The sequence below is a fragment of the Folsomia candida genome, unplaced genomic scaffold (genome assembly GCF_002217175.1).
Source record: "Folsomia candida strain VU population unplaced genomic scaffold, ASM221717v1 Fcan01_Sc020, whole genome shotgun sequence".
In the NCBI taxonomy this organism is placed as follows: Eukaryota; Metazoa; Arthropoda; class Collembola; order Entomobryomorpha; family Isotomidae; genus Folsomia; species Folsomia candida.
This window is the reverse complement of record NW_019091212.1, coordinates 2,697,765-2,711,222: the sequence shown is the minus strand read 5'-3', so window position 1 is coordinate 2,711,222 and position 13,458 is coordinate 2,697,765. Positions and strand designations below refer to the sequence as shown.

The window sequence follows — 13,458 nt, the reverse complement described above, 5'->3', positions numbered from 1 at the left end:
CTGCTTCCCACTTTCACCTCTGACCTTACATAACCAATCACCACCATCGAAGTTACCACCACTACGCAGCATAGTTTTTTTTATTTTTACTTTCTCCTGTTTAGTGGTCGTGGTGGGGAGAGAGAAACATGAATGCTTCGTATTCGGGCAGCGTCTCCGCGTGCTTGACTCGCCAAGAAATCCGTGCACTGCGGCATTAGCCTTGCTCTCTCTCTCTCTTTGGTCACTTGTACGACTTACTTGTGTATGCATGTGTGCCACATATAAGGATAAGGTGCTGGTTTGGTGGGTAGTTTGCATATGTGGATGAAATTGAGTCTAAAACGCAAAGTAAGTAGTCCACTTTGAATCGATTTTCCATTCCATATAACGCTTCGTCTCTGGTCCGTCGCTGGATTGACATTGCCTGCGTTCCCTCACTCACCTCTGTTCCTCTACTTCCTCTTTTACTCTCCACATATTTACATACGTGTGGTGTGTAAGCACAAGTGAAAATAAGCGACCACGACTAACGGCAAGAACCACTGTTTGTTGCCCGTCATGTTGTTGGCCCCACCAAACAATAAAGCCACACAACAACAACAACCTCCACCACCACCACCACCACCTCTTCTTCCTTATTGTCCCACATGAACCAAGAAAACATGAATTTATACGCCAATTTAGAAACCAACACACACGTGCCACCACTAAATGCTCACCCCTTCCGTTTTGCGGTAATTAGTCCGTCCCGTCTCAACACGGAGGTCTGCCGAGGAGTTTAAAAACCGTTCCCACACATTACCTCCGCTGTTGTCGAATTTATTATTAAACAAGAACCCAGAGCTGAAAAGAATGCAACCTTTTCCTCTCTCAGAGTTGGCTCGAGTCAACAAATGTACTTCTGAAGAGAGCCGAACAAGGGGCAAGATAGTGCCCTTATTAGCTTCAAAATGTTGAGAAATAGTTTGCTTCCTCCCCAGAGAGCGCATCCCTTTGAGGGATCCTTCGTCTTCAGGTGGATGGATGATGATGCAGTCTACACCAGATATCATGCCCTGCCATCGTCGGAACAACTACACGGTCCTCCTGGTCGTCTTGCTGGTGGTGCGAGCGAGAGGAAAATCGTTTGAAAGAAGAAGAGTTTTTTTTACACCGAGTAAGAAAAAGTTGGCTCATAGTTGACTCGAGAAAGTAAAAGTGTGGCTGGTTATTTGGCTCGCTATCTCAGAACTGAGCTGATTATGCTGTACCAACAAGTTGGCAGGTGAAAAGTATTCATGATGATTTTTATGCAAAAAAAGTGTTCCTTTACTGTCTGACAAGTCGTTGAGCAGATCCAACAAAAGTTAGGTGGAGGAGGAGGAGGGGAAAATACTGGCTTAAAAATTCCCAAAGCTTCAAAAGAGCCAAGCCGAGTGAGCACAAAGAGGTGTGAGTGTGAGCTGGGAGAAAGTTTTTCCTATTTTTTCCAGTGGGCGATATCGTAACATCAACTCTGCTATTTTTGCAGTTCGGAATATATTTATATGTATGTACGAATAAGAAATCGAGTCCAGAAAATAAGACGAGCATTGGATTTTATTGGTACTTGTAGGCAACTCTATTTTTGTAGGATGGCGTCCATCCCATCCCGGCAACTGTTCGGAGGAAAACTAAGCGGTGACGACTGTTGGGAAAGGTAATCAAAGAAGAAGCTCATAATTGATGAGAGAAAATTGATGACAAATTGGATTAAAATGAGAAAAGAGAGTCCACCATCTGGATTTTTTTCCGAGCAAAGGAAAGTATAAAATGGGAGAGCTAAGTGGTTACTTCTGTCATCTCCACTTGGGCGACGAGTACTGCAATGTGGGATTGAGTGGGATGGCCGATACTTGATACAGTTAGACTGCTCGTAGAACGTCCAGCCAGACGACAGTGCAGCAGTCAGTATCATTTGTACAGAGGGAAAGTCACACCACATCTTTGTGAAAAGTCTCCTGTTTTCCTTTGACCACTCTTCGTCCTCGTCGTGGAGAGAAAAGAGAGCGAGAGACAGAAGCGGTTAGTGGGAGATGCTCTATCTCTCTGTGTGTGTATTGGTGTCTGGAGAGCTATTAGTTATCCTCTCTCTTTCTGTCAATGTCTCTCATTCACATGACATCGCCTCAATATTCCGGCCAATTGGAGACCAAATGCAGGAAACGACCTGGATCACGAATTCATCAGCTTCTTCCTTCCTTCGTATGTACTCCTCTCAAGTGTCCTCTTCACTCTCGAGCACTTATTCAACCCCCCACTCACAAATCTCTCAAACTCTCTCTCGCTTCGTCCTCCCTCCTCCTTCCTCCCCGCTTTGTTTCAAGCAAACAACGGAACCTAATGCCAAACCCAATTGAGGAAATTTCCAGACATGCTGTTTTCCGTCTGCTGAATTTTTTTACTACTTTGTCCCACAATGAATGAAGACGACGTGTGTTATGCCAAAATAGCACGCCATATGCTCTTACAGATTGCATAAGTAGAACTATGTAACCCTCTACTTCACATTCTGTCATCGTCAAGTGCTCCTTCCCCAGCTCGTCATGGTTATGAACGTGCGACGATTATATACGTAATCATAGTGGTGTAAAAACGTGAGTCGAGACACGTACGTATTTGTGTGATTATGATACGACGGTTGTGGTGGTCCGATTGTAATTTAAACCTAATGACGGCGAGGAAGAGTTGATGGAATTATTTAGAAGGGTATGAGAACCTTTGCCACTTGAAGTGTTCATTTTGCGGCCAAGGTGAGAAGGGATGCTATCGTCGTGGCCACACAACACAATAAATTGCTCGCCTTGCGAATTTATGTTGGCCAGTGAGAAGGATGACGACTAAAGCGAAACCAAACTTTTATACTCGTCGCCACTCTGAGCAGAGGAGTCATCGATCCGCTAACCAAACCAACTAACGAAACCAACGGAAAAGGTAGCAAGCAGTGGATGGCTGAATGGTTTGGTTGGCAGTGGAATACAAATATTTTCAATGTGGCAGGAACGGGCGGGCAGGTGCTATATGTCCATTTTCTGGCACTTTCTTCCTTTCCTGCACCCGGTTTCACTCTCATAACCTTTGGAACGCGATGCAAGTCGTAGTAAGAGATATAGTAGGACCACCGGTCGTCGTTGTCGTCGTCGTCGGCGGCGGCGGCGGAGTTCCGTTGTCGTCTTGTCGTCGGTGGAGACATCGAGCTGGGATAATGGCTTTGATATAATTTCACCGAGGAGATTGGCTCCATCCCTCCACAAACATCCAGCAGTGGAGCAGTGGCTGGTGGACAAACGTATAAATTATCGCGGTGATGTGATGGTATTTTCACCGCCACACATACTGCTAAGCCATCAATCCTGCCTGCCCTGGCTGGCTCCATTCTCACCATTTCATGAACCCAGCAACATCATTGAGAGAGTTGTTTACTTATGTACAAGCAGTATGGGAACTAGTCTATCAGAGAGCACGTGGTGGTTTGGTTATTTTGGGTTTGTGGATGGGTGGGTGTGGTCCTACGTGAGTGCATGTTTAAATACCTGCAAAGACAAAAGGCGACGTCCAGAGCCCACTGGCTCTCCACTTCGCGGTAGAACTTTTGCAGTGCTTTCATACACGTTTCTTGCCGACATCGCATCGGGTCACAGTAGTGAAGCACTTGTTCTAAAAGACCGCGACACGCAGAGTCACGACGACAACTTTGCAACGCGGTGAGACAGGTGGCTTGCAGGGGGAGGCGGACACTCCCACTTCCTAAAATAACAGAACAAGAGAGAGAGAAAGTCATTAGTCGTTCATTTATTATTATGGTGAAAGTGTGGTGATGATGATGGGAACCGGGGGTCTCGATTCGATTTCTGAATTTAGCTTAGTTTATTTTTTCCAGGGTGAGTAGGGAACAACGCGAATATGTCAAGCCTGGTGTCCTGTCAGACAAGAGGGATGAGCCAGGTGGGGAGAGAGAGAGAGAGACTAAGCGGGTGTGTAATGGGTTTTTTTCTAATCCTGTATCCGAGTCTGCCTTGTTTGGAAGGGGATCTTGTTTCCCTGCGGTGAAAGTATTTTGTCATCCCGAACAGGAGCAGGAGAGGAGGACGAGAGAAATAGGAGGAGAGAGCCACCAACCTTTCAACAACTTACACAAATTCAACTTTGTCTTACTTGACTTTGTAAACTTGGTCCGTTGAGATTTGACTTGACAAGTTCGCTCTTTCAATTAGTGTGCAGCAGACTCATCTCGATCCTGTCTGCTGCATTGTATGTGGTCGTAGTGGCCATGTGTATGTTTACTTTGTCTTTCTTTCCCTCCCTCCTCAACCTCGACGCAATTTTCGGAGAGAGAGTCAACTTAGTAACTAACTTGCAGAACTTTCTCCTCGAGCCCCAGTTCCCTTATGCATAGATGAGTAGTTGGATTGTGCTATTATTATGGGGAAGGTCGTGTTGTGTACATTGGAGGAATTCTTACCGTGAGTCCGGATGCTGGAAATGGTGGCAATGTTGGTGCCCCCCTTGGCGGGCGTGTAGGGGGGCCTCGGCTTCTGGGGGATGAACGGAGGTGGCTTCGAGTGACCCCCTTGAGGTCCGTAGAGCGGTGTTTCGAGCTGAGATTCCAGCTCGTGGTCTGGCGCGTGTGAGGAGGAGATGACTTGAACTGTAATTGAGCCAGAGTGGGACGTAGAAAAGGAGCCTGGTGGGGAGGGATAGCCGGCATAAGTGGGCGTCGATAAGGACGACGACTCATCAACCATGAGATGACTTTGTGTAAGGGCGGCGGAGGGGGGTGGGTGCTCGGTGTGGGGTGCAGCCGTGTCATGGTGGTGGCGAAATTTGGGGAGATAATGGTTGTGCAAGTGAGTGCCGGGGCGGGGTGGAAATAGTGATGCGGGGGAGAAAAACATGTGCGGCGAAAGTCCTGCGAGGCGGTGCTGGTCTAGTGAAAACAGTGCTGAGGTGGACCCATTCAACGCTAGTTTGGGATCACTGGCTGAAAAGAGAAGCGTGAGTGATAACAGTGAGTGAGTGAAGTTGCACAAACTGCGGTGAGATGGAAAAGCGTGAGTTTTTTGAGCCAAAATTATCAATCAAGCACGTTTGCAAGAGCACATTTTGTAGTGAATATTCGAAGGGATATGCAAATTGCATAGATTTTTGGGGAAATAATTGCTACTTTTTTTTAAAAAATATGACCCAACGGTGCCACACCGTGGGACTCTCATTCACAGACATATACGTACATACATAGATGTGCAGTCGTATATATAGCCATGCAAAGATAGTAGTGGCCGTGGCGGCGGTGGTGGTGGTGATGCGATGTCCATGCATAAGCAATTCTGTTGAAAGGTCAACTTGTGTAAAGGTCACTAAATCAATCACGCCATTTGAATGATGGTCAACATTCCACTGGTTGGTCGAAGAAGGAGAAAGGCAGCGGCAACTACTGTATGTTGTACATAAACTAGACAGCAACTACTGTATACCGGTCCTCTTATTTTTAAGTACTTGCTATCTATTCGTACAGAGCACCACTCTTCTACTAAACTAACGCTTCGTGGTTGATGACCGCTATTCGTAGCGTTGGCATGAATAATACGCTACGAATAGCGTTCATCAACCGATCGTCAGCGTATTATGTATTAATAGTAATTGGCACTCGACAGCGGCAGAAATAACAACAACAATAACAACGAGAGAAGAATAATGGCATTAACAGCGGCATTTATATTACACTTCACGGCTCGGTATATGAGTTTAATAAGCGACGTAAAAAGAGGATTTTAATGAGAAAAAGCTGGCGCGAGCAGTTCCTTACCCACACACGGATTGTAGTTGACCTCTCTAAAAATTCTGTCGCAACGAGAGTTCGAGTTTGGACATATGCAGCCAAAAATCGGGGACAATCTCAACTTGGTCCATGCATCATGGCACATCTCCCTAGAAAATGGAGAGAGTGAAAGAAACACGGATTATTTTTATGCTCCTTGCATCCAGTGGGAAAAGGAGGGAGAAAAGGAGGGAGAAAGTTGTAGTAGTTTGGTTAGTTACCCATCCTCCATTTTGCACTGCTGCTCATCAGACTGCTTGCACTGGGTTCGAAAGTCTCTCAACAGCTGAATGCACTTGGGCTCCTTCTTGCACACGTCAAGAGCATAATCACAAGTCGGCAGTGCATCCACGGGGTATGGATCTTTCTCTGCAAAAGGTGGACACAAAAAAGTACATGATAAGTTGTCCCGTGGCTGAGGAGAAGAAAATGTGTGTGGTCGCCAAGAGAGTAGAATGTGGGGAAAAAGTAAGGCTTGTTTACACGCGAGTCTTATGGAAATGTTATTATCATCCCGAATTCTATTCTAGCGGTGGGCCAACAGAATATTTAAAGTCGCAGGAAACTGGACGGGTTTGAAAACGTGCCCCACAATTTATAGGTCTTGGCGGTATGCACACGAGATGAGGGAGAAAAACTGACAAAAAGATTTATTCCCGTCCAATTTAACTCGCTCATAATAATTCGGACGATAAAAGAAGGCATGCGGGAGGAGGGAGACTACTCCAGTCGCTTTCCTCCTCATAATAACTTCTTCTCCTTTTTCTTGTCCCCCTAATCGCAAAAGGATGAATTATTATCGGAGACATATTAAGAAGAGGAAGAAGAAGAAGACAGTTGGCTCGCCAGAACCTTCGCTTCGTACATAATAACCAGAGCTTAGCATGGTCTCTTTGTGGGTATGAATGCGGATAAGCTACTGCATGTGGTATGTTGATAACATTTGTGTGCAACATGGGAAAAATATTATGACGGGGAGAGACATGACAAAAATGGGGGGAAAATAACTCACCCTTTTCCTTGACGAAAGAGCATGGGTGATCAAACAAGTAATCACGGAATGTGTTACACGCTGGATCGGACATGGGCTGCAAGAAATGGTTTAATCAGTAAGCTTAATAAAACTTTAATCGTATAAATGCGAGATTACTGTTGGCGGAATGAAGTAGAAAATTGAATTTAAAAATAAATATGTGAGGTGAGAGGAGATGAGAAAGTTTTTAAAGCTCGTTCATAAGTTACAATTTTTTAAATTCTAAATCAGTTTTTAAAGGCTAGATTTTCTGATAACAATCTCAAAAATGCAGTGGTACATGCAAAACTAATACGATGCAGTTCGTACCTTCAGTAAACTTGATTAAATTTAAATGAATTAAAAAGTGCATCGAGAAATATTGCAATTCATTTGCACCCTAGTTTCATTTTTTTACGGGTTGCATAATAAATTGACCTATGCACAATCTGCACGCTTAGTATTCCCTGGACCGCCACAGTAATGAATAACTTTCATTTTCATACGCAAACTTACCTCCCGACACAAACACGTTGGGTAAAAGTAGGGAAAGGCTTGAAGTGTTCGAAGCGCTGCTTGACACTTGGTTATCGTCACGGTTGAACAAGCAACTGCAAAACAGAAGAGAGACAAATAATAATGTTTTCCGTCCTCCTCCATGCTTCCTCAATCGGCATCGTGTGCGGAGAAGAGGCGCTATGGGCAGAGAGAGAGTTAAAAATTTGCCACACGACAAAACGGGGCGGTTACAAATGACATATGCAATTAGGGAGATGTAACAACGCTGCTCCCACTGCAGGGACGGCTGAAATGGATCTGGTGGAAAATAATGCTGAAACAGCGCTGGATCCTGGCTCCTCATCATTTGTTTGGTGCTGCTAATGTCCCGCAATGTGCTACATGCACTAATACCAGGGAGACATCGAATCTCGAACACCAGTACCGGCACCACCACTCCCGAATGTAGTACTACTACTCTATTTCTTCCTACTTAGAGCACTTGATGACCATCACGAGTATCACTACGAAAGCCCATTTGTTATCCGAGGTGCAAGTAAACCCTTCAAAACTTACAGTTCCTGGTACGTGCACGTGTACGCACACCAAGTAAACAAACAAATATATGTGTACACATCTTCAAAATGAAGTCGACCAAGTTGGACAAAGACAAAGAAAGTGGTGGATCTGCATGATGAGGTCGGATGGATGGAGTGGATGGATGTAAAAATAAATGTGCGCCTTGAGAAAGTATGTACGCGAGAGAGAGAAGCTCTTTGTGTTTCAAGTAGCCAGTCGTTCCTGTCGTTGGGACAGGGACCCTTTTTGTTTGTGGGTTGTTATGTTTTTGTATGTGATGGTGGTTGGTTGGTTGGTTGGATCGCCTGACAGCTGGAGTAATGCAGAGCGACTGTTGGAAAATATCGCATTAAAGATCCCATTAATATACAGCAGAGATGCTGCTACTGCTGCTGCTACTTTGGAGAATATGTCATCCTCGAGAAATAAGATGCTCAGCAACAAAGACATTTCCACCAGCGTCGCGAGCACACCACTTTTCCTCGTATGTACCGGGAGATCACCCTCTGAGTAAATGTCTACATGTTCAACGGGCAAAGTTATTCCTCTTAACCCAGTGAAGAGAGCTGCAGAGCATTAACACAACACAGCAAAGTCTGTGTTCAGGTACTCGTCGTCCCAAAGTGAAAGTCAATTCAAAACTTGAGTCGTCGTCGTCGTCGTCCTCGTCGTCTCATTACTCTTTCAAGCATAACAAACAGACTACACTTCTCGTAAAAGGCGACGGAATGAATCCCTGCATTGAGTATTGCTGCACGCGTTGTAATCCGAGTTTTGTGAATTATTATCTCCCTCCAAGTTGCATAGCTGGGGTAAAAGTTGTCCCTAAATTGGGATAGCGATCATCAGTTTGGAGGAGAAAAGTGTAAAAGTTTGGGTCTAATCCTCTCCTCCAACCCTGCGCTGTGCATACATGCACTTGAGTGTAATGATGGGCAGAAACTTTCATTTTTGTGTGAATTTTTCAAGTAACATTGGCCCAGAATTCCCCTCGGTGTATAGAGAAGAGAGAGAGAGAGATGAGTTGGTTTGAATAACGAGAGAAGTGGCAGAAAAATAAGAAGACGAAGAAACTCATCCCAAACTACGTCCAATTCGGATGCAAATGCAAATTGAACCTCTTTTCCCCATCCTCTTAAAATCCATCTGTAGTAGATTTCCTCACGTCCGCCATCACTTGCACTTTCTCCTCCGAACGCCCACAATTGAACCCACCTGTTTAATAGATGAAATGACCATGCAGCCAGGCGTTGTTATCTTTATTATGGGACATGGTACTGTGCTACACGGTACCCACTGCTCGCCTGTCGCTCGTATCATCAATAATGGCCACACACAATTCGTCCCAGACCTAACTAACTAGCTAAATATTTAGACGAGATATGAATTCTGGGGGAAACGCCTGTCCTCTTTGTCAATAAAAGTCAGTCGTGTGACGGTGACGGTGGTGGTGCGGGTTGAGTGACTTTGTGCCATTTCGCCAAACGGTGTGGGTGGACGTGGACCCCTGGAAAGAAATTGAAATTGTCGCAGGGAGAAAGGAAAAAGAATTAAAGTTCAAGGTTATGGCTGTTGTTTGAAAATAGTTTGTTTTATTTGCCTATTGCCGCGATGGTGGTGTGGATTACATGAGGAGAGAAAGTGCCTCGGCGTGTTTAACTGATTATTATGCATGGAATGGACGGATTGAGGGTCGTCGTCGTCGGTGTGGCCACAGGGACTGTTTTTTCTTCCTCGTCGTCTTGGCCATGATTTCTTTCCAGTGAGGTGAATAGGGTCGGACGGTCGGCCGGCGTCGCGTGATGAGAGGAGATCGAAGCCCAAAAACACGCACACACAGCATTATGTACCTGTGCCACATGTAAGATGTATGTATATAGTTTCCTCCACTACAGCTCCTGCCAGGACACAAGTTATTTTCTCTGCTACTGCTCTTTGGCGTGCTCAATTCCTGCACTTTCACCTCTTCAAGGAACTAATCTAATATTACTGCTCTCCAGCCAACTACTTAACTCATATCGACCCTGGGCTCCCTCCGACCTCAACTTCAACTTCTCTCTCTCTCCTTAGTTCGCCCATGCACCAACCCTGTGTCCATTCCCACATGTTCCACACATGTCAAGGGAGACTGCCACCACGATCCAAAATTGGATGGATTCACACATTGAATAATAGTCCTCTCCTGCTCACCTTCCTGCATGTCCCATCTAAATACCAATGTCTCTAATCTTTGACCACCGCGATTACGACACACGGGGCTTATTTCGGGAAAAAGTAGGAAGAAGGAGAGAAATCAATATGTCTGGCAGGAGGGAAAACAATGAAAGAATCCATTGCTGAGTAAACACGTTTAAATATTGAACCCAAATTGAGATGAAATGTGAGAAATAATTTTTCATTTGCTGCTTATTCCACCACCACCACCACCGGGAATGAAAAGTTGATGGAGGCAATTCCAGCCCAGGCTATGTGCGCTAGGAGCAGTAGTACTTATGTAGATATGTACATGCACATGTGTCAGTATATGAGTGAAAGTAGTGGAGGTAGTGGAAATAAAAGTAGTATTGGTAGTTTAGCGTGGTGGTGGTGGTGTCCAGTACAACTTTCTTACTCCTTAAGAGAGAGAGAGAAGCCGAGGCGGAGAAAGTGGCGCATAGGGAAATAAATTGATAAATCGTTGTTTTTATTAACTGCTCGAGTGCCCGGCCCATGTCCAAACAAAAGTGGAGCTTTAGCCAGCCAATTCACTCCAAGTCTGGGCACGCATTTCCTCCAAGGTTTGATTTTATCGTCATGACAATCGGCAATTTTTCCATATTTTAAATCAACTTTCATTTCACCCAACTTTAATCCACTCAAATACATCTGAAGGAGAAGGAGAGAGAGAGAAAGTAGAAAGCAGGCAAAGGGCCATGCAACCCGCACTGCATGCGGCACAATAGCCAATCAATCTCACTGAACTGAAATAGCATAACATGCTACGACTCATTGTACATATGTATTTACGTATGTGCCTTTGACTATTATGCGAACACGTATAGCAGCATCGGCATGGAAAACCCATGTACATACAAGGAACTATATAAGCATATGCTTCTATGTATATGCAGAAACCAACTTTACTTTTGGGAACTTTACCAGCACTTCCTCCTCCCACTTTCTTCCCAGAAGAGGAGAAAACGTGCACCCCTTTCTCTATACTTTTCACACGATGGTACACCAAAATACCAAATGAACACCAATTTAATGCAATTACAAATTGTGATCACGATTCTCCCAAAACACGACACCGCACCCTCCTCTCACAATATTCATCATCATCTCACTCATCTCGAGACGTTATTTATGGGTATCGCCACATTTCGTGTTTTCCACGAAAGCACACACACACACCACACCACAAAATATGTAATTCATCAACATGAGACAATTTCATGCAAACTCTGACTGCCGCCTGACCGCCCTCACATAACAACATTTTATGCAATGTATACTTTATACGAGACCAGGAAAAACGGTTTCATATCGCCATCGCTTTCTCTCTCTCCCCGGCGATCGTCTCATTAGTTATTAGTTGGTGGTTGGTTGGGTGGGTGGATGGATGGATGGATGTTTGAATGGATGGATTGATGGACGGATGCAACATTGAACAGGACGTCAGTTACGGATGAGTGATGGCATGTCGTAATTCTCAACTAGTGTGGCTAATTGAATTGACATGTTATTCTAATGACGGAGGAGAGCGGAACTGTCTCCTCCAAGAAGACCCGAGACCCAGCAAATATTAATTATTCCAATTTCTATCAATAACAGGAAATTAAGCTTCGATAAGACTCAATCATGACATAAAGTTCACTCTCTCGCTCTCTCTCTGCCGTTCGTACGCTGCTCATTATTAACAAAATTGGTTAGTTATGTATATGGCCTTTCTCTGACTGAGGAAGGTGAAGGGAAGGGTGGAATAATTTGGTTACCTTTTTCAGCCCCGCACACTCTTGGCACCACTTCCAGGATTGGATGGCACGCCGTGTTGTTCATGCATGAGTCTCGGGCTTGAATACAGTTCATGATGGACATGGCTGTTTTGGTTTGAGCTCCTGAAACACACACAAAAAAACAAGAGTCAATGGTTATCCTGATTCCAAACATAGTTTACTTTCCTTCAGAGTTGGGATGAAAGCATGAGTTTGCATTTTAGAGTAATAACACACATCCTGCCCAGACAGACAGATTATTAGCGGCGTACAATTGGAGACGAGGGGGGAGAAGAAGGAGAGATAAGAAGTGTGTGTTGTACATACGCATATAGCGAGAGCAGACAGGTTTTATGCCCAATTTCTGTTGGAAAGTCATTTTTCCAGAGGAACAAGCACCAACGAACCAAGTATCTCAAAAAGAGAGCGAGAAAGGAGAGAGTTTTATGTCCCAAAGTTGTTCACTCTTCTTTTTCTCTCTCTCTCTCTCTCACTTTCTGGTAAATTACATTAGAATCCTTTTACGTTCTCGGAGATTTGGAGTTTGATGAAATTACAGAACAGAACATTTGATCAACTTTAAAATCTGTAACAAGTGAGTAGAGTGACAACTTTATGGTCTTATTTTAGTCTTCTCCCACTTTTATTCCTGCCAGGCTCTCCACTTCATTAAAGGGCCCGTTTCTCGCGGTGTGTACCATCCTTTACGGCCAGGAATGGAGGTGGGTGTGTTCATATTACAAGTTTATTCCGTGCCCCCATTGAATTTATGCCGCATATCTGCATCCTATTCCCCATACTCTTTGAAGGATAGATGGCCGAATAAGTGGGACATATTTTTCCGCTGACCACTGCCACACATTCACAAACGTACACCTACACGGACCATAAATCAAAAGCTTAAAGCTGCCCGTTCCGTCCATGTCACGTCAAGGAGGAGGCGGAAGAAGAGAGACGTTTGCAGATTTGGATGGGACGACAAATCGGAACGAGTCTTAAAGTTTTAGTGGGGCTGTAACATTGTGTCGGCATGAGTTGACAGTCGTAAAGTTGTGCACAGCTGAGAACGGAGTGGATATCGTCGAATCGGATAAGTGTGAGACGTCGGAGGAGGAGAGGAAAACGGCGGTCGTGGTGGGACGACACGGAGGAGAGATAAAAGTGTAAAAGCAGTTTCATGTTCTAAGGAGCAAGCATTTATCCGCATATTTAGACTGGCTTCGCTGTGTCGAGGATTGAGCGATTCAAAAGCTGAGCTCCCATTCAGCCAAATGCCATCATGTCAGCAGAGAAGAAGAGATTGCTCCCTCCAAATGCCTTTCACACCCAACAATGACACCCATTCACAGCCACCAACCCGGTTCTATGAGTTCCAATAAGGGTTGTGTGTACAATACAACGCTCCGCTGCAGACACCTACAATGCGAACAATTCTTCATCCCTTCTTCTGCCGCCCGATTAATTACGACACCGTCAAAATCAATCAATACAAGGCCAACTTAAGAGTCGATTCTTGTCGCCAGGAGATCATTCCATCTGAAAACTGCAACTACACGGGAACAGTTTGACATTCAGCA

At 44.8% G+C, this 13,458-nt stretch overlaps 1 protein-coding gene across 12 annotated transcripts in view; it reads right to left on the bottom strand.

Annotated features, from left to right (window-relative positions):
- The window catches only part of LOC110858018, a 95,035-nt gene that overhangs the window by 13,524 nt on the left and 68,053 nt on the right, over window positions 1-13,458 (bottom strand). For 10 of the 12 annotated variants that reach the window (XM_035858362.1, XM_035858364.1, XM_035858365.1 and 7 more), the window contains 7 exons: window positions 11,882-12,004; window positions 7,347-7,441; window positions 6,831-6,906; window positions 6,040-6,187; window positions 5,807-5,928; window positions 4,463-4,981; window positions 3,534-3,747 (listed from right to left, as the gene is read on the bottom strand). In XM_035858362.1, the coding sequence (XP_035714255.1) occupies window positions 3,534-3,747; window positions 4,463-4,981; window positions 5,807-5,928; window positions 6,040-6,187; window positions 6,831-6,906; window positions 7,347-7,441; window positions 11,882-12,004 (1,297 nt within the window). The remainder of the gene's footprint in view (window positions 1-3,533; window positions 3,748-4,462; window positions 4,982-5,806; window positions 5,929-6,039; window positions 6,188-6,830; window positions 6,907-7,346; window positions 7,442-11,881; window positions 12,005-13,458) is intronic. The other 2 variants (XM_035858371.1, XM_035858372.1) reach the window with 2 other exon arrangements.